At 39.6% G+C, this 26,765-nt stretch overlaps 1 protein-coding gene across 2 annotated transcripts; it reads right to left on the bottom strand.

Annotated features, from left to right (window-relative positions):
- Positions 1-1,507: 1,507 nt before the first annotated feature.
- pxk (PX domain containing serine/threonine kinase) lies at positions 1,508-25,711 on the bottom strand. 2 transcript variants are annotated; one of them, XM_040004452.1, is made up of 19 exons: positions 25,449-25,710; positions 21,299-21,349; positions 19,945-19,992; positions 18,545-18,731; positions 17,033-17,110; positions 16,182-16,255; positions 15,329-15,403; positions 14,945-15,049; positions 14,079-14,180; positions 13,828-13,989; positions 13,487-13,604; positions 13,296-13,374; positions 12,090-12,138; positions 11,919-11,996; positions 10,798-10,884; positions 10,581-10,644; positions 10,290-10,349; positions 8,804-8,832; positions 5,303-5,374 (listed from the first exon to the last, which is right to left on the bottom strand). In XM_040004452.1, the coding sequence occupies exons 1-18, from the start codon at positions 25,548-25,550 to the stop codon at positions 8,816-8,818; spliced, it is 1,536 nt and encodes a 511-aa protein (XP_039860386.1). In that variant the 5' UTR covers positions 25,551-25,710; the 3' UTR covers positions 5,303-5,374; positions 8,804-8,815. The 2 variants fall into 2 exon arrangements, with proteins under 2 accessions (XP_039860377.1, XP_039860386.1); XM_040004443.1 differs by lacking the exon at positions 8,804-8,832 and having other exon boundaries at positions 1,508-5,374; positions 25,449-25,711.
- Positions 25,712-26,765: the final 1,054 nt, after the last annotated feature.

The following is a 26,765-nucleotide window of genomic DNA, read 5'->3' as shown; positions in this document are numbered from 1 at the left end:
GCAAAACATACATAGATAAATAAATACATAAATAGTGTGATTCACTACTTTTTCATTCATTTTTTAAAATTTAATCTGTGCACTTTGACATTATTTCATATGCAACACATATTCAAGTTGGCAATGGAAAATGGCACTTTGTGAGGGGGGGGGGGGGGGGGGGGTATTTTTCTAGTATGCCACAATAGAATTTTTGTTTTTGTATTATGTTTGACTGCAAGTTTAATTTCCAAACTTTTTCATATCCATTAAGAAATATCTTTCCAATCCTCATTCCGATCAAGCTCTAATGGTACTGTCAGTTTACCAGATATCATCATAGAAAATGAGTGAAAACATGAGTTGAACATTTATAACACACACACACATTATGTATGATTGTACGATTATGTATGACATATGTGATTATATATTTAAGGTTAACTTTACTGGTATTTATCAAATTAGTGCTTGTTTTAAGATTCAAGATCCGTTTATTTGTCACACACATATCACGTAATAGCAAATAGAAGTCATATATACGTGCATATTTATTTGATGTTGCCGGTCCTCAAACATCAAAATCAGTCTCAGTGCTAATTTCTGTGCTGAGAGGAGACAGGAGGCTATAACTAAGAGATGCAAAGGTGTATGCTTTGCACAAGTCTTTTTAGCTTCATATATAGAAGAGGTGTGGCCAAACCTGGGATATACAAATAAAGGTAGGAGGAAGATGCTTTAAACAACTTTTAATTCAAACATTAAAATAATCCAACCTTGAGTTCATTTCACCTTGAACATTGTGTCACGATGTGAATTAAATTAAAAGTGACCATAAATATAAAAGATGCAATTAACACTGTTACACCTGAGACCACAAAATAGAGTTAATAGTTATAACATAGCTATAACAAAACAGTTGATGATGTAGCTGTGTCAGTGTCACGGAGGGATGGATGCCTCATTTTGGTCTATGCCTGTTGCCAAGGCTTCTTTATTCTTCTTGTCTCACTCTTGCCACTTTTCATGATGTGGGCGGAGCCCCTGAGTAAAGGCTCTGGACACCAAAGAGGCAGTGATATTACTTTCCTGGACTCAAACAAGAAAAATATTATATATTCATATGTTTTATATGCAGGGCCAAGTAATATTGGGTTTTTAGCAATGTTATGGTCTGCTTACCTACCTCATCAGTTTATTTCCAAACAGAAGCAGATGGGAAGGGCCAAACATTCAGGTCAGTTGGAGACACGTGCGCTCAGTTGATCCTCTATAAAACCTACCCTTCCTCTGTGTTCAGGGAACTCTTCTTTGTCAGGCAGCTCTGGCTACATCACTACTCTTTATGCTTCCACCTTTGCAACCTCATCACTTATCTTTTAGTTTCCTGTAAGAATCCCTCCCTGAGCAAACCTTTCAACTTGTTGATAAGCTTCCATATAAGATGTCACATCATGCCTTTTCCATCTTCAACTGTTCATCACAACTGTAACAAACATGTGGAAATAAACAGGAAACTGTTTTTTTTCCCCAAATGTTTATTCATTTGATACAAGTATTATTTATCACAGCAGGGATGCCAAATCCATTTCACGTTTGCTGATGATGAGGGGGTCCTCTTGCAGCTGCATTAATACACTCCTCAGGAGATTAGGGAGAATTCGCTGCCTTGGATTATTTTTATTAACAAACATCCCTGTGGACCGGGCTTCCACCCTTCTAAAGTGCTGCAGAGACACATTCTGGTTAAACGTAATGAGCATTCACACTGGGCTGATTGCACTGAATGATGAAAGTAAATTATTTGAGCATTGAGCTGTCATCGAAGGGCTAAAAACTTGGTTTTTAAAGAGTCCTTAGGTTACAGGATTCACCTGAGCTCCAGATTCAGCCACCAACGCTTCAGCACACAAGTTGGGTGATCAGGAATAAATCACCACAGGTGGCCACAGTTTCTGTCGCACACAGTGGGTCCTGTCTGCCCTGTGGTGACAGCTGTAAACATTGCACGTAATTTAAAGGCATAATTATTCACCTGTTGTGTTTTCTGTTGCAGATTTACAAGGTTTTACCACAAATCTGTCCAGTGAATTGAAATCAGGTTGTAGCCCTGTTAGTTTAACTCAGCACAGGGCCAGTCAGTCTGCCTCTTTTGAATCAAATATGCAAAATTTTTGTTTTGTATCATCAGCAGACTTAGACTTAAAAAAAGCTGATGACCTTCATGATGATTGGACAGAAATGGATCTAAAGCACAGAACTTGTCGGCCAAGAATTTTGAAAAGTAGTGAGTCAGCATTATCTGCTCTGAAATGCTTTCTTTCACTGCAGACTGAATGTTTTTGGGTTTTCTGCTGTCAGAAAGGACAAATAATCTGATAACATCAAGACTCAGTAATGCCTTATAATTATACAGACACGTGGACTATTGTTAATTGCTAACCAGTCTAAGCCACATGCTGAAGCGTTGGCATACTACTACACAAACCGATGAGCTCCATGTGACATACTGTCATGTACAATAACAAAAAACATTCAGATTTCTTTAGGCACTATCACCCAAATGGGTATGGCACAATAAAAACAAACAAAAGTCTGGACACAAACATTAAAACAGAGGAAAAAAAACAAATGTTAAAGAATCAAAATCAGATATCAGGGTCTGACGTTAATCCTGAAGGCGAGCTGAGCTCTATGGGGCTGCACTTCATCCACAAAACTTTAGTGCTGAATGTTATTTGTGTTTAATGTTACACAGCACTGCATGCTTGGAAAGAAACAGTTATATGAGCAAGAATAATCTTCCCAAATACACTCAGGTCAATAATGAACCGGTTACATATCTAAAGCCTTGGTTCAATCAAACTTCCATAGCATTAGGTTAACTATTCCCAGAAGTACATGTAATGTTGTAATGTTGATGTCAACACATTATCTGTAGTTTACTTGTGAATGGAAGGATTATTAGAAATGATCTGGACTCTGGTCAGTGACGTGAAGAGACTGATGGACCAAAATAAAATCAGGTAAAAAAAAAAAAAAAAATTGAGGATTTACTTGAGGTCAGGAGAAAATGTGATGTGAGATTAATTTAAGACCCTGCACACAATCAGAAGCCGAGCTGCTCGTCGCTGTGCATCCAAGTTGCTCTGATGCGGGGCAGTACAGACGCAATGATGTACGATAAACCTCAACAGCAGGCGGCTAATTTTAAATTCATGCTGCACTAAAATGAGAGACTGTGAGGATACCAGGTGAGAGCATTAATGTTATTGTTCATTTCCCTTTAATCCAACTGTAGTGCAGAGCTAAGGAGAATTCTGGGAAACTGTTTTCATCAACTGTGAGTGAAAGGAGCTGGGATGCACACAATCACACCTTATTTCCTCACACAGATGTTACTTGCTTCACGCACAGCGCCTAAATTTATTAGTCCACCTCCCAGCATAAGGTTTATGCCACAGCTGCATAAGTAATCAGTATTGGTAATTAACAAATTTGTTCTTTTACTCATTTCTGTAGCAGAATGTGCAAGTTTTTGAATCAAAATATTTCTAATAATAAAAAAAAAAAAAATACTTGTTTTTGTTATTCATGAATTTGGAAATTTACTGTTTTACAAGAACAAAATTAAAGCATAATATATTTTGATTAAGATGCCAAATTAGAGTCATTTACATGTATTTCTGAACAGAAAAGCTTGTGGTTGAATGTTGATTGATTTATTTCTGACTTCCACTCACAGCACTCCAGAGTGCCGGCTCACATTTGGCTGTAAAAAGATGAATTCAGTTTGCCTCATAAATAATGATATAGCTCTGATCTAATGTTTTTTCTTTTATAACAGGTGGTCTAATAAATTTATTAAACACTGTACATCACATCTCCCTCCATTATACTTTTCCCACCTCTTATTTCTGGGGGGGTTATTTCTCCTAAACCTCTCATTGCCCCCTCATGCCATCATCAAATAAGTGTGCACAAACAAACAGCTGGATGAAAACACACGTAGTGTAGTTTGTAGCTTCCTATTCATTTAGCTGCTCTTCGTTTTGTGCTCTGCCTCGTGCAAAATATTGCGCCCGTTTGGTCCAAAAGAAGGGGGAAAAAAGGAGATAAAGATGTTCAGAATCAATCTAAACTGGGATTGTTTCATGCTTATAGAGCTCGTGAGAGAGAGGGTACAGTCTGAAGAACTGTGGAGACAACTGGGGGAAATGCAATGCAGAGAAACAGACCAATGAGCAGAGCGCCAGTTAAACCTCCACTGTTTTGTGCTGCAACAAACACTTTTGCTCTCCAGTCATTTCTGTCTGTAATTTCAATGTGATGTTTGATACTCAACTGAAAAATATCTGCAGATCAATAAGAAGCAAATAAACTTTTTTTCTGCTTTCAAACTCTCAAACCAGGAAGTTGACTTTTTCTTGAACACAATGCACTGCATTGGTATTTTGTTTTAATTCAATACACGGCATGACGATGAGTTAATTACAGACAGAGACGACCTGTAGGTGTGTTTTGCAGCTCAGTTGTGAGGAAACTGGCTGAGCACAACCTGTGCTCAGCCTCAGCCTGAATCATCTGTTCAGAGATGATTTAAAAGGAAAGTTTGGTCTACTCCATACTCAGGACTGGTGAAGCACTCTGACACCATCGAAGTACTGAAATTAAGAGTCCTATATCCACAAAATGCAACTTCACCATCGAGCAGGGGGCAGGAATCCATGGTTGCTCCACAATTTCTTCTCACACATTTTTAAGTGCTACTTTTACAAGCACAAAGAACAAAAATTAAGCCAGCTGGCTGTCCGCAGATCAGCCAGAAGAAAAGCTCACCCGATTCAGTTTCCCGGTTTTTATCCGTTGTCTGTCTTTTAAGGACAAAGTAACCAGAAAAGACAAAACCTTAAGGTGCCTAAGATTGTCCAGCATGTTTCAAAGGGCAAACAGGGGTCGCCATTTTACCCCACCTGTCCTCGAGTCTCTCCAACCACAGCAATACATTAAAAGTTAAAAAAAGCAGGAGGGGGGGGGGGAAAAGCAGAAACAGCAATAAAAACAAAAACTGTACTTGGATCTTTTGTTAGTGATTTTTTCACATCTTGGGGGAGGGCCTTCACCACAGTGCAGAACTGGTGTGTCGGTCATGTTGCCATATTGAGGACAGATTGTGTCAGTGGACGTGGTCAGACGATGGGTTTGCTGTGGTCGATGGTATCGGCTTTCTTCAGTTTGCCCTTACTGAAGGTCTGGATGGAGCTCAGCAAGGCGGCACGGCCTCCTCCCGCTCCATTAGAGGAGGACAGAGGAGGAGGAGGACAGGAGGATGAGTCCTGTAAGGGGGGAGGAGGTGGCGGTGGAGGAGGTGGAGGGGCAGGAGCAGTGTGGGATCCTGGGTACGAGACAAGCATAAACAGGAGGAAGTGTTAGAGGAAAAACAAAGGTTTCAGGGAATATTCCTCTGCAGCTGATTGCACAAAGATGCTCTGGAATCTGGTTCTGATCTGAAGTAACCTGGAAAACTTTATGGATCTAAAAGAGCTTGGAACACTAAACAAGGATGATCACGTTTCACCGAATTATTTCCACATGAACACTAACCTGCCCACTGTCAGTTTTAATGGAGACACTTAACACTGGCAGAAAGTAAACCAGTTCCACAAAGACACACAGTAAGACTGAAGTTTGGGTATCCACGACTTTGTACTCATTTGATAATTTATAGTCATTTTGCTAATTTCTAATAAGCAAAAGAAAATTTTCAATTGAGTCATCTGGAGGTACAAATGTATTTATTTTTTTTGTAAACTGGGACAAATGTTTAGTACCAAAGGGATTTTTGATATTTATGGTCACTTAACTGGCCTGTATCTGTTCACATTTTGGTTATTAGTTTCTCTTCAAAGTTTATCCATGAATCATTGGATTAGTTTGATACTTAAGGAAACCTTTTATAATCGTTGCCACCTTTGAAGCATAATTTAGGTCTTTCTAGGTATGTGATTACAAAAGACATCACTGGGAAGAATTAATCTCTGCACTGAATCTAAAATATACATACCTATGTGTCACAAATGGAACACATGCCTCACAGCTCTAATTTATACCCGTTAATACATAATTTCTATCACATAAATGCATTTTATGTACTTTATTTAGATATTGTCTTGATGATATTTTATGTGTCTAAAGAAAAGATGGACGCTGTTTCCAGAGAGACTTTATCTTTGTGAAAGCAGCAATCTCAAATATCACTATGACCAGGCTGAACTCAATCCATCATCAATTTCAATGGAACAACTCTCAATTCCTGACACTACTCGGACATGTTTTCCCCAAATACTTGTGAGAAACACAGTCTAGTGGTTCTTAAAATTAATACACATGTAGTTAGTGCGGTCTCTTTTGTCCTTTTCTCTATACAAACGGCTCCAATTAGAGCAGCACTCACGAACTTCAGTACCAGCTTCTATCAGAATGAAATCAGAGTTCTAGAATGTTCAGCTGAAGTTCCAGAACCTCCAACTTCATCCACAGCAACAGAATTCCAAAGCTCTCTCTGATTGGATGACTCTTACAGCAGTGCATTCTGGGACTTTTTGGCCTCGTATTCCTTTGTTTCCTGAACATTGAACTGATGGTGAATTGAACTCAAACCCGTTACGCCTCTTACAGCTGCGCCATTCTGCATCTCCAAGCTCCGTGAAAGTCAGGGATTACAGGCAAAGAAGCAAAATGCTGGGAAGCGTTAACATGTGGGTAAAGCAGAGGCCAATAGCCGCGACTGGAGTTCGCCAACTCCACAGTGAATAATCCGTGACATAATGAAAGGACATCCATCAGTCTGACAGATGGCAGCCGACCTGGAGAAACCGTTCTGTGCACTCAGGGTGTTTGGGGATGATTGATGATTTTTTTAAACATAAAAATCCAACTGTAATAATTTAGCGAGTGCAGAACCTTTTGTGGCGACTGATTTTTCTCCAGGATAGCTGTGTGACAAGATGACTTTCATTACGTTTGGCAACCACAGTGACCTTCAGGGATTTTTCATGTAATATTCAGATGACTCTTCTGTTAACGTCCACAGCTACACTCTCAGTGAGACCACATTTCACGGTTAAATCGACAAATTTGAACTGAAATCTGTGACCACATGTTGTGCACCCGATTTAAGTGTCACATTGTTTCAGTTATTAGGTTTTGTAAAGGTTTGTTACTGTAATGAGCTGGAATGTTTAAAGTTAAGTTGTTTGTTTTTTAAAATTGATCACAAAATCATACAGTTTACATCAGTTTCAATGACACCTGTCATCACTGACAATGCCACCTCCTGCAGACTGCGTCTGACCAACTGACGACAAGTTTGTACCATAAACAGTATTATAAAAAAATTAATTTAAAAACAACAACAACAATAATAATACTAAAAAAAAATAAAAAAAATAAATAATTAAAACCATGCTGCCACAGCGGCACCCATTGTTTTAGTCTGGTTACGAAGGCTTGAGCTGATTCTCATTCATTTTGGTGTTTAGAAGCCAGAGGTGACAAGTAAAGGAAGATGATGGTTCTTTCTGACGATTATGATCATCACAATTTACAAAATGGACTTCATGTTTTATTCAGTATGACCCGAGACTACCAATTGAACCCATTAACTCCTCAGGAAAGAGCCATTTTCCCCGTATACATCCATACAGCTGCCCTTTTTTTTTTTTGCGACCACACAAATCGCCGCCTGCTGGCCTTGACAGGTTTAAGGGTCTTCAGCACTGACTTGACCTTTCAGACCGTCTGTGGTTTGGAGAAACCTCAAGCCCCTCTGAACAGTTATTTACTTGGTTTAAATAAAACTGATGAGATGTTTTTATTGCTGGGCCTAAAGAAAGAGGTTTTGGCCAGTTATATATGCATATTAAAAACACCCATTTAATCCAAAAGTTAGTTTCTTTAAGATTGCTGTGGACGAAGAATTATCTGAATATGTAATAAAAAAAAATTTAAAAAAAAGATACAGAAAAACCTTAAATAAAATGATAGTTTTTTGTGATCTGCAGAAGAGCTGTGTAAGGCAGGGAGGAAAAGCTATGGGGGTAAAATGAAAAGACATTTCACAGCTAATGGCACAGAGAAAAATTCAACTAATACCACCTCACAAAGTGTTGGAATGATGATGATGGCAAAAAAAAAAAAAAAAAAAAGTGTCACCTCACCCTAACCAAATAACCATCAGACAAAACAAACAGACAGACAGACAGACGTGCTCTAACAGACTGACCAGGCAAAACTGACCAATCACAATCTCCAATGAAAACAGCCGGTCTAAGTCAAGAAGGAGTTTGACCGTCTGTGATGTTTTGAAATCATTGCAGATTGTGAGTTTTGTTTTTTTTTTAAAGATGTGCGTACACCCCCATTAACAAGTGCTTTCATTTTTCATTTCAGGACTCAAACCTATGAGAGCAAGATTAGCCAATAAGACACAGTGATTACATAAACTCAGTTTGGCAGTTTGGTTTGAAATGATCAAACGTTGCTGATGTTTCTGAATCAAAGACTATTTGACAGCGTAAAAAAAAAAAAAAAAGATAAAGGATTAATGGACATGAGTATAAAAGTCTGATTACAAATAGACCAAACAGTTTAAATCAATCTCTTTCCTTCATTAGCGGCCTTCATAAATGTGACCAGGTCTTATAACGAGGAACTGGGGTATACAACAGCTTTAAAAAAAAAAAAAAAAGAGAGAAAAGAAAAAAGAAAAAAAAAACCCACTGGAGACCTTCATCATCATTGACATCAGAATCTTTTACTTTACCCAAAGACACGGTCAGAATGGAGCATGCTCTACAGTGGAGACAGCACAGGAAGGAGAGAGAGAAGGAGATGACGGTTATCTGTTCAGTGGACCAATCAGCATTTACACAGTATCACCAGGACAAGGAGAAGGGAGAGGAAAGCAGAGAGGAGACACTAACAGCAGGGAAGGAAGCTGGTGTTGACTTTGTGTCAGCAGGTTTTGTAAGTTGGTGACATTTTATATTTTTCTTGCTGCTCTATATGATGTACAGTTTACAGATGTACTGTATGTCTTGAACCAAGTTTAGATTAAATATATTGCAGAGAAATCTAGATGGCAAAAAGCGCCAGCGCTTTGGTATTAAGTAAAAAAAAAAAAAGCACAATCTGTGTGCCAAGTCTAGAAATGGAGAATACCACAAAGGCTATGTCCATCTTCTGAATACAGTCTATGGTTTGTACCAAAATTAAAGAAACTTCCTCAAAGTGTTTGAAGGTATTATGGTTTTCTTTTGTCTGCCTGTCCATCCCATTTTCTTTCAAACGAGGCTGAAGTATTAAAACTACAGTAAAATACTAAAACAAAAAAAAAATTGTTTAAATTACACTATGTCTATAAAGCTGTTTTTCAAGATGTCCATCTGCAGTAAGATTGAAGGGTAAGAAAACACCTGCAGGTCCTCTAGATGCTGCTTGAAACTGCTCCGATCCCCACAGTACAGAATACAGCTTTGGTTTCGGACAGTTCCCTTCTTCCTATCTGAGTGGGATAAATATATTTTATAGCTTATCTTATATTAAGGATAAGCGCAAGAGAATGGATGGATGAAAAGCTTAACCACCTTGATAACAGAGTTTTAGGCGTGGCTGTGTTGACTGACAGGTGCTCTGACACAGGAAGTTATAGCAGATCAGCTTCTGCTGAACTTATTTCAAGTCATTATAAACTAACCCTCTTCATTGTGTGTGTTGCTGGTGCCGTTTGTGTGAAACAGACCATCCCAGAAGCTTGTGGTTCAGTTTTCAGATGATGAAACTGTGGCTACATCAATGTTTCATACCACTGGGGATGGACCGACACACAGCACGTAGATTTTTCTTTTTTTTAAACAGTAAGAAAAATACAAAATTTTGGCAGATTTAAAGTTTAAAATATGAAATGAAACATCCAGGTTTCCCACCCTGCATTCACCTACCTAGAGACAAAACAAAGTCAATAAGATGTACTACTACTGCAGAGACAGATACCTGCCTGAAAACCACACGATGAGAGAAGAGGTGAAGAGACAGAAACAGACATTTCAAGTTAATGATTAGTCTTTATAATCAAACACGCAAATTTCAGATGAAAACTGTTATTGATGCGAGTCACAGCACAGCCCTGGCAGGTTCTCGTCACAGGGGGGCCCGACACAGTCTGTCTGACAATGTCCAAAACAAAGAGACAGGCGGGAGAAAAGCAGGCAGTTAAAGTGACAGCTGTAAAGACAGTCTGACCGACATACCTGTGGTTGATGGGGGAGTGGGGGAGGAGGGGCATGTGGGCGGGGAACTAGCTCCAGAACCTGAAGACGGGACAAAGAAACCCCTTTAATCATCTTTAACTTGAGAGTGACCCTTAAACTTTAACATCTCCTGGCATGTTAGAGGTTAGATGGTCTCTTTAACAGTAACAGATGAAAGCTGCATGTGCCATCACAGCCAGCCTCACATACTCCGTCCTAATTTCCTGATCTCATTAACAGATGGCGGCGGCGCTCGTGTGCCAAGAAATGCCTCTAACAGCAGCGACCTACCAGAGTTATTGTTATTTCGGACAGAGACATCTTCTTCATTTTCATAAGCTGAATGTCTGGACTTCTGCAAAGATAAAAACATAGCTGTGTGTTTAATTCTGGAACGATCTGTAGGCTGTGTATATCAAATGTATTTCACTTCAGACAGAAAACAACAACCCGTTTTCATCACAGAGGAAGTGTTAAACTTTAATTAGAGCTGCTGGTGTGTGCTGACCTTCCTCGCCAGGATCTTTCTCTTCTTCTTCTCCTCCTCTGAGCAGTGATGAGACTGAGCTCTGGTCAACCTCCTGTGTTGGTGCAGCTGCAATCAGACAGTCATACAGAAAGTTATTTTCAACATCAGGAAATTTCTCATAAAAACTGGCCACCCTGTAACACTGCACTTAGACGTGCTCGTAGATCTGTGTATCCTGTATTTCTGACGCTGAATATTCTTGAACAAATTAAGCAAATAACACCAGAATAAATTTGTTTTTCTGGGTCACCCGAGAGTTTTGAGTCTTGACTGTATATAACAGATGGACATAGCCAACATTACATCATCCACTGGGAAAACCTTAGAAGCCTCAAGCTCAAGCCTCAAGCATTTGAACATCAACTTATGTTCATTTATACTTGAAGCTAGCAACTCTATAAACTCATCAGGAAAAAAAAGATCCCCCCCTGCTGGCTGTTAGAAATAGTGCAGGTTTGAGGCATTAAAGCATCTGTAAGCCGCATCCATCTTTAATATACAGTCTATAGCCATAAACTGATTTCACCTTATTTGTTTCACACAGAAAGTCCAAAATGTTTACAGTGATTTAAGAGACACCAGGTGTATGATTCATGTCACAACATGTCAGCCTACTAGCTGAACTTTACTAACAATGCTGCTCACACAGCTTTTTACCCCATGTTCTTCTCTTCTGGTGAAATCCAGCCTGGATGACTGTGACCAAACTGATCAAGAACATATTCACACTTTTTCAGGTCTCTCTTAAATCTTTCCTCTTACTCATACTGGTCATACTTTCCTGTGTGCTTTTAATGCAAGTGGGGGAAAATACAGAGTCTTTGTTCCCGTAACAGTCTGTGTTAATCAAATCAAGGCAAGTTTCTACAAAGTTGCTGTCTTAAGCTTGAAACTTCCTCTTTTTGTGTTTACCGACAGAGTGGACAGAATTGGAAATATTCTACCTACATTATCAAGGATTATGGGAAATACAGTGATCTGTGGAGCATTAAGCCTGAGCTAAGCCGCAAAAGTAAAAAAAAGAAAGAAAAAGAAACAAACAGCAATGCAGAGAAATTATTGCTCAAGTACTGTGGGAGGACAGAAGAATGTTGACCCACCAGTCTCTGCTCCTCTAGCAGCCTTTTCTCCAGGCTCTCCTTTGCTGCTTTCAGTGCTTCCTTCAGCCTGCCGGGGACCTGGAGGAGGATATTTAAGATATTATTTGTTTTTATTCTTCATCTTTGTTGTTGAACAAACTCACGGCAATAACGTCAAACTAAACCTCTCACCTTAATCTGGAGCTTTTCTGAACGTTGAAGCTGGACATCGCTGAAAAGCCTGGAAAACAGAAACTTTGGCTCAGAAAAATAAACCTTACACTTCTCTTTATTCAGCTTCTATGTGACTGTCTGCCGCTCATAAACACAAAATTGAACAGGCAGTGGCTGAGGCTTTAGCTCTCACAGACAAAGCTGTGTACCCGATGCAGCCACATGAGGATGTCCTCCTCTCACTGACATCATACAGAGCCAAGAGCAGAACCGGAATGTCAGTGATGCAGTAGCTCACCCAGTTCACAATCCCTGACTATTCAAAGGCTATTGTAATGTGTGAAGTACAAAAACACAGCGCAACACTTCGTTGTCACTAGTTGGCTGTATTGCAAAAACTAATGATATTAAAATCTACTGAGAAGTAAAAGAGGGTGAAACAGTCAGCACAAATTAATCTCATCCAAATGTTGTAAGCGGGACAAACAGACAGTGGCCATTACATGAGCTCATCAGTCCTTCAGGCAGTCAAGGTAAAAACAGTCTTAAACTGAGTGTTTATAGCAGCCTGACATCTGAACCTTTGTCTCACAGGGATTATTTGAACATATGCTTACCTCATTATCTAAAAATAAATAAATAAAAGGCATTAAAAGCCATGTATCACACAATCTGTATAAAAGCCTTATAAAGTGTTCTTTTCATCCTCTCCACTGTAGGTTTGTTTCACACAGAAAAAGCGTAACTGAATTAGGAGTAATTTAGCTGGAAAGTTCTCTCCCACTCATGTGCAAATGTCACAGTGCCAAAGAGGGCAGGCTTGCATGCTTTTGAGGACCCTGAGAACTATACCAGCTTTGGCCCCTGACAAGTTTAACAATGTCAACAAGTCCGAGACAAGAAGCCAGATGAAGGAAGGCCCTGGTTCTCTGGGCTGATGGTGGGGAAACAATACTGTAAGACAACCTCATTTTACAGAAACTGTCCGCAGACAAACTGCTGATTTATGTGAATCTTTACATTTGGCAGATTTCTGCAGCTATGATGGAGAGAACATGCATTTACAGTCCTTTTTTGGGTTTGTGTAGACATAACTTTAAATAAATAAATAAATAAATAAATAAATAAATAAAAAGCTCCTATGTGCACTTGTGGGATAACAAAGACTCCCCGAGGGCTTTCAAGCTGTGTTTTACTTTAAAAACTAAAAAGAGGTGAACTCACGGCGTCTGCATGAGTGCCGACACTGTTGGCATCCCGCTTTTACAGGCTTCTGTGGACAGAATGGACTGCAGCACCGACACTGAAAAATAAACCATCAAAGATCAGCAACAATAAAACTGCAATTGCTCCATTTAGACATTCGGTCTCTACATATTAAAATACAGGATGTGTGTGTGTGTGTATTTACAGACCCACAGCTGTGGAGGGGGCAGGGGGGTACTGCTCGATGGGCACGCTGTCTGGCGGTCGGCCGTACGTCATCTCGTACAGTAAATGTCCAAAGCAGAAGACATCAATGCTCTCTGTGGTCTGCCGTAAACACACAAACAGTTTCTGTCTCTCAAACCTTCAAACAACAGTTTGTGGATCATCTGGCACACACAGTTTATTTAGTCTCTCAGTTCTTAATAAATCATTTCAGAGGTCACACTAACTACATCAATGATAAAAAGAATCTCTGTGTTTAGGTTTAGGTCTTATTTTAGCCTCAACTAATCAGGCTAATCCAAACTGAGTCAGTGTGTGCACATACGTTAATTTTCCTGAACTGGGTGAAGGCAGGTCGCAGTGCAGAGGGAACTCCCAGCATGCCGTTCTCCACGTCCATCAGTCGACACACGCCGTCATCGACAAGAACGTTAGACGTGTGCAGGTGACCAAAAAATATACCAGCGTCATGGAGGAGCTTTAGTCCCTGGATATAAACACAGAGATAATCACACAGTGTATGTATATATATGTATGTGTGCATACATATGTGTGTGTGTATATGTGTGTCTGTACCTCCAAAATCTGTCGGCCATACAGCTTTATGTGTGGGAGCTCGAGGCCCTGACTCTTCTTTGGATTGCAGTACTTCTTCAGGTAACTCTCCCTGGGCTTCACCTGGACAAAGGAAGATTTTTGTTTGAACTACTTTTGACCAACTTGACAAACACAGCTTGATCAAGCCTATTTTAAGGAAACACACCAATGCAACGCATACAGGAATCCTTCCTCATGCAATAAAAGTCCCATAATGCAACCCATGTGTTCCAATATGATGAATGTTATTCTGTAAAAAGCACACCAGCGATGTTTTATTTTAAATTTAACAACTGATGCTCCTCAGCTATGGCTTCATATCACACAGGGAGACATTTAGGAGTGTTTAGTCTACTCAGGGTGTTTAAATCAGTTTCTCCATGTCGTTCCTACGTCTGACTTCCTGCCTCCCTCACCTGTTCCGTGGAGCTTGACACAGCTTCTGCAAAAAGTAGACCCAACGCTACTTTAAGCACAACTGACAGGAGTTGTCTTGAGTAGGGCGGAGGCAAGTCAGGTGTTATTCCCGGCACAATTTTAATGCAGGCAGAATCTGACAAAACTGCATTTTTTGACTTTGGTAGAGGGATTATGGTTACCGTAATAATTGTTAATATTTAATAACTGCTAGCAGTGCTTTGTCTTTTGTTGGTTTTACACATTGTAGTTTGACTTAATGGGAAAATATGAATAGTGCAAAAACACTATAAACCATGTGTATATAGAAATAAGTGGTTCCATCAACTGTGACTCATGAAATTAGGCTGAAATTTCAGGGCGCCTCTCTTCGGTTCAGATGCTGTTTGACTATCTGAAAGTTTGACTGGAGCACACAGACTGTTTACCTTACAGATGTGGTCTCTCAGAGAGCCCTTCTCACTGAACGGCCGGATGAGCAGCGCTGAAGACTCACTGGTGCTAGAGAACAACAGTGGACAGAGATATGGGATCTGTCGAGGAAGAGGAGTTTAATCACTTACAGGCTATAAATGGAAACATATGCAACTCTGATCAGGTGTTTGTCTGTTATACCATTTATAGTGAAGTCAACTTTGCCATTTATGTGCAAAGCTGGCTAGCTTTAGCTGGATTGTCAGTTGACAATTCATCAGAATGAACAGTTTCTAAATTGATCTAACAAATTAAGGTACATGATCACGTCACTAGCTAGCTCTGATGTCACAGATTGCTTTGTCTAATTCTTGGACAAATATGTGGTGCGTACGTACAGACAGGCTGGTCAACAGCTTTATGGCTGACTGCAGGTCTTTGTCTGACAGGAACTTATCAGGACCCAGGTCCACCTACACACACACACACACACACACAAACATGTGTTACCCCACCCTGCTGGGTGATACTATAACATCACCTAATTTTATTGAATCATTTGATGTCTTCTGAGCTTTTGAGGGAAGAAATGTCACTTAATAGTCACATTTTTACCAAAAAAGTCTTATGTAAAAGAGCAAAGTTTTTCTTGTTTCCACATATTTTTGCTAAACTCTTGAAAACTGTTTCTGTGCACTGTCTTCTGAACTCTGCCAGTATCTTATAAAACAAAATATTTTGGTGATTACAGCATGTGCTATCTAATGTAGATTATTTGAATAATGCATTTCTGACATTCTTGCCATCAGTTTGGAGGCTGAGACACTGAAATATGAAGGATTTAACTCACGAGTCATAAATCAGAGTTTCCAGAAGTCACGAGCTGTAAAGTCACCTTAGCAGACTTACAAACACAGAGAGATGTGACAATCTTCATCTCTCCAAAAAGCTTTTAAAATGTAATTTATGGTAAAGTTAGCAAACTTTTAAACCAGTTTTCATATGATTTGATTGGCAATTCTATACATGCAGCTTTACATGCAGTTAACCATTAAAATAAATATTTATGATAAGTGCTTCCACAATATAACTCATCAAACAAGAGCCCGCAAGAGCTCCAAAGCCTTTCAAGTTGTCTGAAGTGAAGAGGCTTTTGGCAAAAGATGATATTTAGCCACCATTTATATTTAAATCAATATTTTTTAACTCATCATTTTTCATTGTCACAGGAATTCTTTCTGTTTTACTCACCCAGCTCAGCAGGTACCTCTCTTTGGTCTGCTCTTTGTTTTTGACTAAAAAATATTTCTTTCTGATCCTCCAGCCTGGAGAAAAACAAAAACAAAACACAAACAGAAAACAGCGCCTCACTTTAACTGTAACTCAGCCAATAAGAGTCAAACATTTAGTCTAATATACTGCAGGCACCTTCACCTTCCTCTCACGAATAAAACACTGAATTCATATCCAGCTTTACGCTCTCATAGGCTGCACAGATTTTGTTGCTTCAGTCTTAACTGACTGGTTTGGCCGGTCACCGTTAGCAGAACAACGCTTTTAGCTTCTGTGCCACCCCCTAAAATTCCTCCAGCTTCTTAGCAGTTAGCATTTTCTCATAATTACATTTGCAGCTGTAAAGGCTAAAGCGATCAAGTCAATTTAAAAAACAACAAGGGTGCACCGTAGTGCTGTACAATCAAAAATGAATAAAACAGGTGAAAATACAGAAAAACAAAACAAGAAAAAAAACAAAATACAAAAGAAACATGTCAGTCCTCAATTACACTGAGCTTACTCCCTATTTATCAAAAAATAAATTAAATGAATGACTTCAATTTATTCAAATAATGGCTGACACAAACCCATAGTCACTGCATTTTAATCTAAAAGAAAAAGTGTAGGAGGATTAACATAAATTGACAATAACAGATGTCAGCAGCTGGATGGAAGGTCTGAACAAACACCACCAACCCCTCCATGATCATCTTAATTAGAAAGGAAAACAACGCTCTAAACACTGCAGTCACAGCACTCTGTTCACTAATGTTTTATAACTGAATCAGTCCGATTTCTTTTTAACATGTCATGTGACTTAAACTTACCCATGTCTCTGAGAGGCTCCAGGACCTCCCACTTTGGGTCTGACCTGAAGAACATGGAGACCTGCTGCAGGGCAATTTCTGAGAGAAAGAGAGCCACACAGTACACTTTAATGAAACTAAAGTCTCCTTAAATTACATTCTCTCTGAGTATGGGCTCACGGCAGCTGCAAGTATGAGTTCTCAGACTACAGCCGTTGTGGGAAATATACCAAAACAAACAAATCTTCATATGAGGAGTCAGAAAATAAACTGGGAAGAGACCCATGACAAATTTTCTTCCTTTTACTTCTGAACTCATATATAATTTTGATGTCAACTACAGCTGTGTAAAGTTCTGCATCTTGCAGGATTGCAATCTAGATGTGCCATTCAGTGTTTAGTTCCTGCTGCAGTGTTTCCAGAACCTCATACTGTAGTGATCATACACACACTGTGAAAACACCAGCCACATCGACACAGCTGCCCAAATACTGTACATGACAGTTGCTCCTAACAGTCCGTTTAATGTCATCTGCTTCCTGGTATATCAGAAAGTGGGAATGATGAGCAGGTGACACGACAGCTCTCACAACTAAGACAAATCTGATATGAACCCTGCTCACTTGCTCACTGGAGCTCATAAAGCTTTAAATGTGTTTTATTATTTGTATTCGTTTTTTTACGTGCATGACCCCTAAGCTGATACTGACGCGTTACATCATCTTGGGTTTATCGTTTTTGTGTTTCTGGCTTTTCTGGTGGTCGCTGGGCGGGAGAACTCAGAGAATCGGATGATTTCTGAATCTTCAAAAGAAATCAACAATGACAGAAAATTGTTTCATATGCAATAAATAACCAATCGTTATGAATCATGAACGGCTGTATTGTAAAGTAACGGATGTTGCTTCACTCACTGTGTGTTTCTGATCTTATCACATTAACCGCACGATGACTAAAGTTTAAAAAAAACAACAACAAAAAAACAGCAACATGTCTCATATTTCGTCTCTTTTGAGTCACTCTGTCGCACCAAAGTCAGAATATGTTAAAAACTACAAAAATGTATCTGTCACAAGACCCTTTCATGCATCTCCAAACCAAACCGACATGATTGCACCTTTAAGTCCCATCAGTCACATTTTAGAAACCAACCTTACTTTTGTAGTTCATACCTGCATATGAAAACAAAATAATAAAATATTCATTTTTTTTATATACTGTCCTATTTTCTGTTTCTGTTCTGTTGCTTAACCCTGGGTCCTAATGGGACCATATGCAGCTAAACACCATCAAACAGGTGAGATAAAGGCTGTGTAGCATGTTTGTTGTTGGTGGCCAAAGAGCTTTTGCGAGCTGTTTTCTGTCTACAGCTAAACATGAATCATCTTCTGGCATCAAATCAGCTGAAACCGTTTCACGTTTTATTCGAGAGGAGGGGGCTAACAGGATCATTTAGGAATGTGTCCCAAACATCCACTGAATCACCAAGCTTACGGACGTGTGTGAAATCCAGTAAACGGAGAGCAAGCAAACCTGTGTAGTTGGCAGAGTAGTTGTTGGGGTCCAGAAACTTCTTGACTGGGAGGGAGCTGCAAAGCAGAGGATGCTGGGTAATTGTGTCCAGATAAGTTTGCAGTCCTCTCTGCCTTTCTGCAATGAACTCCCGGTCCATGTTTCCAATGAGCTTCTTAGGAGGGAGAGGGAGGGTGATGCCGCACACCTGAAGAGGAGGACAGAGAAAAGGATTCATATTTTTATCAACAGGCTTAAACAGATGTTTTTTCTGTATATTGGAACACTACATGAAAGAAAATCACAGTCACTGTGTTTTCCACAGTTCTTCTGCATGCTGACTGAAGACTGGGGGCTGATGGGACGTCAAGGTCAGAGTGAGACCGATGGAGAGGAAACGAGCATGCAGAGCCTCAGCAGAAAAACGTTTAACTTCCTGTTATCCAGGAATTATATGTTTTTACTCTGAGACAAGTAACAATCATATCTTCAGCAGTCAGATACAACCCAGCTCCACTGACTGTTACATTCAGAAAGACATGATAACTGACTGATAAAGTGTTTAGTGTTATTATTAGATAGAAATGATCTTTTCCTCAGTCATGTTCCTGTCAGGTAGAAAGCTTTGAAAGGCAAACTTCCTCTATGTGCCAATATTTGCTGCTCATGTTCTTATATGTATTGCATCACTGTATATTGCAACATAGAAATATGCAGAGCCAAAAAAGCAACCACAACATAATCTGATCAGCAGAAGCTTTGCAGACTGAGCACACTGTGGTTTCCCGGATTTAAGCATTGTTCTACTTTCTCTGAAAATGGAGGAACACTAGATTACAGAAACATTTCACGTAAATTTTATGTACTTACTGTATGTGTTTGCACTTCCACTATTGTCCATTGCTTTTATTTCCTCTCTGTGTGTAGTTATACACTGCAGACCTGTAGCATTTTGTCTCTGTATACTTTCTAAAATTAAGACTTCAGCTGCACATTAATAACAATGAATCAGTGCAGAGATGACTGCCGGCCTCTTATACCACCAGCCGAGGCTTCAGGAAAATGTAAACAGAGTTTTGAACCGGACGTAACCAACCATCTCTGAGCTTTCACATACAGGAAGAAGATTGGGCAACACTGTTTTAGTGGCTGTATGAGTGTCTAAAGGCACTTGTAGTCTGTGGACTGTGGCAAAAGAGTAACAAGTCTCTCACATATTACTGCTGCGCATTTCCACAGCTGACTACTGTGAGCTATGTGATGTCTCCAAGTGTGTCGTTTCCACGACGTTCATGCGAGCAGCATAACGAATTCAATGTTCAAACTGCTCAAACGTCAATGAAACGATCTAAATACCGAGTCAGTCTCTGAAACACAGTGATACTTCATTCGCTGTCATGCAATTCGTGACTGGAACTCACCATCAGGCTGTTGTTAAGAACGTCAAAGTCACTGTAACGTCGAATCACCTGCAACAAACACACACACACACACACACCTGTCAGGACTGCAGCGTTACAGGTCATTAAGATTCTTTAAACGTTGACTTTGAAGAAAAAAATGTGAGGTGAGCATATGTATCCTGGCTTCTTTAAAGTTCCTCCAAGTTGCACAGCTTAACACTAAAAACATTTTGGGTGGATATTTCCAGCAAGCTGTGAATTAAAATCATAAAAAGAAAACTGAACTAATGATAAACAAAGGATGTTTTTAGAACTCCCTTTTTAACAGGAAGAGAGCTTCAGTAGATCCAGTCGGGCAGGAAAGAGAAGACAGAAGAGTAGCACAGAAAGAACCAAATCAGGAGTATAAAGAGGTGTTCAGTGCATCACATGAAGTTCCCCCAGCAGTCTGAGCCTATAGCAGCGTACCTAAAGGATGCTCCAAGGTCACCTGATCCAGCCAAACTATCAGCTTTTTCAGAAGGAAAGTAAGAAAGAATCAAAACTAGGAACGGGTTCCAAAGAAAAGGGGCCTTACTAGCTGAAGGCTCTGCCTCCCATTCTACTTTTAAACACTCTAGGAACCACAAGCAAACCAGAAGTCTGAGAGCAAATGCAAATGCAAATGCAAATGCTCTCCTGGGATAATAAGATACTTTGAGGTCTTTAAGAGATATAGGATCTGATAAGTCAACACTTCGTATGTGAGAAGGATTTTAAATTCATATCTAGATTTAACAGGGAGCCAAAGAAGAGAAGCCAGTGTGGGAGAAATATGCTCTCTCTTTATAGTCTCTGGATCAGCTGGAGCCTTTCCAGGAAGATTTTAAAGGAACACGATAATAAAAAATTACTGCAATTCAGCCTAGAGTTAACAAACGTATGCAAAATGAGGTTTTCTTTGTCACTCTGAGACGGGATGTTTTCCTTTTTTTCCCCAATTTTGTACACATGACACAGTAGTCCTACAAGTTTGTTTAAGGCATGGGTTAAAGTAAATATCTGGCCCAAGATGACTTGAGGTTCCTCACAGCATTACTGTGCTGATATGTTTTATGTTTATCAGGAGACAGCACACAGGCAGGGGAGTATAGCAACAATTACTTCTGTTCTAAATCACATTTGTTTTACTTCAATTTTCTGCTAAAGACTAAAACAGATGCATCAGCAAACAGAGAGAAAAAATGCACAGAAACAAATAAAAACCAGGATGAAAAAGCAAACGCAATCTACACGTTTGTGAGGGCAGCTGTAGTACAGTATGTGCCTACTGTGGATGTTGGGCCATTGATTCTCCAGGTGACCAATTTGAGGTTGTTATTAGAAGATTTACCTGCCAGCTGTTGTCTAAAGACACGCCCCTCTGGACTCGGATGATGTACTCCTGAGAGACAGAGAAAAAATAGAAAATAGAACCATTGTTTTATTAACCTTTTAGAGTCACTAAAAAGAAGAAAGCAAGCAAGAAAGAAGGATGCAAGAATTCAAAATTAATGGATAGATGATAGATGGAGGAAGAAAGGAATGAAAGATGGAAAAGGGGAAGGAAGGAAGGAAGGAAGGAAGGAAGGAAGGAAGGAAGGAAGGAAGGAAGGCAAAGAAAGAAGGAGGGCAGGGAGGTGGATGGATGGAAAACAAATAACAATTGAAAGAAAGGAGGATAGATGGAAGAGAGGAAGGCAGGAAGGGAAAAATAAGGAAAGAAAGATGGATGTGCATGGTGAAGGTTGGAAGGAAGGAAGGAAGGAAGGAAGGAAGGAAGGGGATTGGTTAGGATAGTATAGATGGATGGCCAGGTGAAGAGTGAATGTGAAAAACAAAAGTTTCCACCAAAGCCAAATTGGAAGCAGGATAATGATTTTAATGAGGTTTCATGTTTTAACGATCAAAACTGTTACTAAAATCCACTCACTTGCACAAATGTAGTAAACAGTAAATAAAAATTAATAAAAACACTTAAAGAAAACAAAATTGAACTACAAATTGAACAATAAAACAAATAACTCTTGCAGCGAGGCCAGCTGCGCGGGAAAGGCACCGTTAAAGGAGTTCACACATGTTGGGTGAATCCCCTTTCTGTTTCATTTCCACATAAATGATCCACATCAGAGGATCTGCCTGCGCATGCCATCCTTGTCACAGATCTTTGCAATGAAGCTGCTGAGCAAAATATTTTCTCGACCGTCAGAAACGATGGACGCGAATATGAAAACAGGACCGAGCGTGTAAACCCTGCATTTTCCCCTCTTTAATCCTCTCAGTCCACTCACCGTCTATTTCAAGCTTTCAGAGGTTCAGATTTCTGCTGTAATCGTGCAATCAATCATGTGAGCCGAGCAGCTTCATAAACAGCTAAAGGCCTAAAATCACCGCCGCCCAGCTGATGTTTGTTAATACATTTTGGAGCTTCAGGCCACTAAACTCAGCTCCTCTTTCACCTTTTGAACTGCTGTCTTTTTATCTTTTCTTAAAACCTTTCGTTTCATAAAGTAAAGTCACTCACATGAGGTCCACTGAGGTGGCCAGACCGATGACTTTTATACACAACTGCTACAAAACCAAATGTGTTTTCTTAGTCGATGTCTTTATAAAATGTTTTATATTCAGTGACGTGTACAGCTTTCCAAATGTGTATATCTTAGAAACCAGTCAGGATGAATGTGAACTTCCTGTTCTTGCCTAGCAAATATTGTGTTTATACTAGTTTTCTGAGATATTACATGGATACGTTTCAAAAGGCTGAACTTTTACTTTTTTACTGTTTCCGTTCACTTTCGTTTTTGTTGCTCATATTGGATAACAAAACAAGGTGATGTTGAATTATATCACAAATCTTCATCCAAAGCGAAAATAAGACGAAAGTAAGTTTTCAGATCACTGTTGAAGAACAAACAAACACGTGTCAGTTTGCATTCGCATTAGCAGAAGTAAGATGATGGAAGGAGGAAATACCCTAAAAGAAAACTGACATTTCTCATTATTCAACAGATGCACTGAATTATAATTTGTGCACTGAACCATTGTAGCGACCTTGACTTGATTTATTCGGGCTATGATGTTTGCAGACGACACTGTGATCTATAGTGAGAGGAGGGAGCAGGTGAAAGAGAGTCTGGAGAGGTGGAGGTATGCATTAAAGAGAAGAGGAATGAAAGCCAGTAGAAGGTGGATGAGTTTACTATCATCCACACAAGAGGTGAAGCAGAGAGTGCAAGCAGGGTGGAGTTGGTGAAGATAAGTGTCAAGGGTAATTTGTGACAAAAAGACAGCAGCAAGAGAAAAAGGGAAAATTAACAAGACGTTTTTAAGATCTGCTATGATGTGTGGTTTGGAAATGAAGCCACTGAGAAAAAGAGAGGAAGTAGAGCTTTCGGAACCAAAGTTTAAGATGCTCAGATTTTCAATGAGAGGGACAGAGGAACAAGGATGGACAGGAGTAGAAAAAAGGACAGAAATAGGTACTGCCAGAGGGGCAGCTCAGGTTGAAGTAAAAGAAGAGCACAGAGAATATTCGTGGATACAGTGAAAGAGGACATCCAGAGGGATGACAGATGAGCATTTTTAGCCATTAGATTTTTGTTAATCTAATGGCCAAAAATAACAATAAAATGAATACACTCCTTTTAAGGGAGTTAACACAACACTGTGCCTGTTGTATTCGCAGACCAACAATGCCTAATCACCCCAGAATTTTATCCAGCTGTTATGAAATTTTACAGCAAGTCTTTAAATTCCCCAAATCTTCGAATTAAGGTTGTTACCACATTAGAATTTCACCTGCACATTACCTGCCAGAAGAGCTCACCATAATGAAATTATTCACATATCCACAGAAGAGTGAAAACTTTGTTTATGAGGTGATTTGTCTCTTTTTTGCCCTAATGAATTACACTCAGAGTAGTGAATGGAGGTGGAGAGAGTGAGTCTATAACAGCAGATGTAAAAAACAACAACAGTTGCACTGACTGGATTGTGTCAGGTGCTGTAACACCTGCCAAATGAGACCATAAACCTCCATAGTGCACACTGACACTTTATGATGTGCATCATAAACATGATTTAAATAATTAAATTAAAACAGAACCCTGCATCTAATGGCTTCTTCCCATTGCATGCACTCCTGTAATGCAGTGTTGGAAACATCACTGTAAACGAAACCGGTGAGAGACTCAAGCCCATCAGTGTTTGTTTCTGTGTAGTCAGCTGTTTGTAATTGGTGATAGAGCAGAATGACTAGCAGTACTTTACTGCCTGAGCACAGTGCAGTAACCAGAGGCCTGTCCTCTCAGAGCTGCATTAATTCTGGAGCTGCTTACATGTTGGGAAACTCTGGAAAGGTCTTGTGACAGTTCTGGCATCACACAAAGAGCAAAACATAGCTTTAAACGCACAGAGAGCTGCTTATTTTTGTTTATTCTCACTGTGGGCTGAAGAATGAGGGAAAACAATAGCCCCGTGGATTAACAGATATAAATAAATACGTGGAAACAGGACGTTAATGATTAATACTCACATCCAGCTGTATTAGTGCCTTCAGTGGAAGACATGATTCTGTTTTACAGTGCTGACATTAGCGTGCTAAGCTAACTGGCTAGCTCAGCTGATCGCAGCCGGACTGTCAACAACAAACAGGCTGCCATGCACCCATTATCGGACAACCGCGACAGTTCAACGACACCAAGTTCACTTTATTCACCAACGCCTCTCATTGTAACGCTGCACATTTTGCTATAACGTAACATGGGCATTGCTTTTTGCCTCTAAATCTTTGGCCTCTAACGCCATCAGACACCGCCCCGAACTCCAATGAAAAATCCGATAATTTTACAGTTTCTGTGGATTTCAGCAGTTGCTTAATAAAAATCACACATTTTATCAGCTTACATATACACAGACCAACGCTCACTTTGATCTGCTCTAGTTAACTTGTCAAAAATCACATTTTTGTTTTTCAGCACTAAAAAATATGCAGCTGAAGAAAATAACTACAGAATATAGTTGTTTTCTCAGAGTGACTGCATGCCGAATATTAAATTAGCCCATTAAGAACAAAAAAACAAAAACAAACCATCAGCCAACCAGTGTTACTGTTTCAACAATAATCTAAAAACGCAAAATATTTTAAAGGACTTTGGTATATAATGAAAAAAGGGGACTCTAAAAGCGATCCTTGCGGGGCAACCAGTGTCAGTGCTCCACTGTAATCAGCAGAAAAGGTTACCAAAAATCAGTGACAGCAACAGTCTGGGAAACTACGCTAAAACGAAACTAGTCTTGTCCAGCGTGTCCGATAATTGAACTAGCCACATAGCCATCGACTTAAAAACGCCTCCTTGTAAGAAAAAAAAATCCCGAAAACTAATATTTTTAGCCACAGCAGCACCGATGAGTGAGTCATGCTGAGGAAACATTAACAACGATTTTACGGTTGAAGCCGCGGGCTGTCAGCGGTGAACCGGCGGGGATTTTCGGTTAACACTTACCGTGTGGGACTGCAGGTTCTGGCTGGCTTCGATCATCGCCGTCAGGGGCACTGTATCGTCTAGTAGCAGGCTGCCGGGGGCCGGCTTCTCCAGGAAAGACATCCTGGAGGGTTAGCGGTGGAAGTCCTATCTGATGTCAGTCTGTCAGCGCGGGGAAGGCGAACTGCGGAAACCCGAGAGAAGACAACCAGCGAGTTGATAGCCTAGCTTGGATATGCCGTAACTAGGAAGCGCAGCTCGGAGCAAACGTCACGCAGATTCCCCGTTTTAATTGGATATCGAGAAACCACGTAAAGACGCTTCGTCGCCATCTGCTGGTTTGGAGGAGAATGGTTTCTCAAACTATTTCCAAATGATAGTTATTATTTTGTGTACTTAGAATTACTAACAAAATTTTGGTCAAAATTTATCTAAACAATTATGTTTGTTTTTTCTTTCATTTCTTCTTTAAGCATTTTTATTTGTTATTAGTCATATACACATTCATTCAACCAATTTTTTTTTTAATTTGCCTTTAAATTAGTCTAAAATGTCAAAAAATAAACAATGAATATCAGGTTGAAGGATAGAGATAAATCAAATAAATAAAGTAATGGAAATAAAATAAAAATCTACAGCCATCTGTGTGAAATAAACAATATTTAAACTAAACCATAAATGAAAGAAATGAAGTCAGACACGTACAAAAAAAAGATCTGTGCCTTTGAAAAATTATTTAATCAGATTTAACTATGACCACTTGATTAGAGTTTAGTTTAGAAATGCTTTAAATAGTGCTCTGCCAGTGTACACTCACTAGCCAGTTTTTAGGTACACGTTCAACTGGTTGTTAATATAATTATCTAATAAGCCAGGTAGGCATGTAGACATTGACAAGACAACCAGCTGAAGTTCAAACTGAGCCTCAGAATGAGTTGAAGATTTAAGTGACTGTGAAGGTGGCATGGTTGTTAGTGCCAGACAGGCTGGCGTTCTCACAAACTGGTGATCTTCTTGGACCTTTCTGTACAACCATCCAAGCAGCGTCTCAGTGGGTGAAAATGTCTAGTTGAGGTCAGAGGAGAATGGCCAGATTTAGCACAGAGCATCATTTCAGTCCAGCCGAGCGTTGTTGTTGACCATGTCAATGACTCTTCCAGGCTTCAGTTCTCAATGCTAACAGGGTATACCTAATGAAGTGGCCGCATAAGGTTCACTTAACTGAACAGTTCTCCAGCTTCACTTTGCAGTGCTCAAAAAGTGTTGTTTCACATGATTAATCATGAAACATGGAAATATTAACATATGTCATTATGTTAAGTAAACATAAAAAAACTC

This window comes from Simochromis diagramma, unplaced genomic scaffold, assembly GCF_900408965.1.
Source record: "Simochromis diagramma unplaced genomic scaffold, fSimDia1.1 OVJJ01000320.1, whole genome shotgun sequence".
NCBI lineage: Eukaryota > Metazoa > Chordata > Actinopteri > Cichliformes > Cichlidae > Simochromis > Simochromis diagramma.
The sequence above is the reverse complement of the archived record's forward strand: the minus strand, read 5'-3'. Positions and strand labels throughout refer to the sequence as shown.

Coding starts and splice junctions, on each gene's coding strand:
- pxk (XM_040004443.1), bottom strand. CDS start 25,550: ATGTCTTTCCTGGAGAAGCCGGCCCCCGGCAGCCTGCTACTAGACGAT. Junction 15,404..16,181: donor AGAGGTACCTGCTGAGCTGG/GTGAGTAAAACA, acceptor GTGTGTGTGTAG/GTGGACCTGGGTCCTGATAA. Junction 10,645..10,797: donor GAAAGATCCTGGCGAGGAAG/GTCAGCACACAC, acceptor TTATCTTTGCAG/AAGTCCAGACATTCAGCTTA.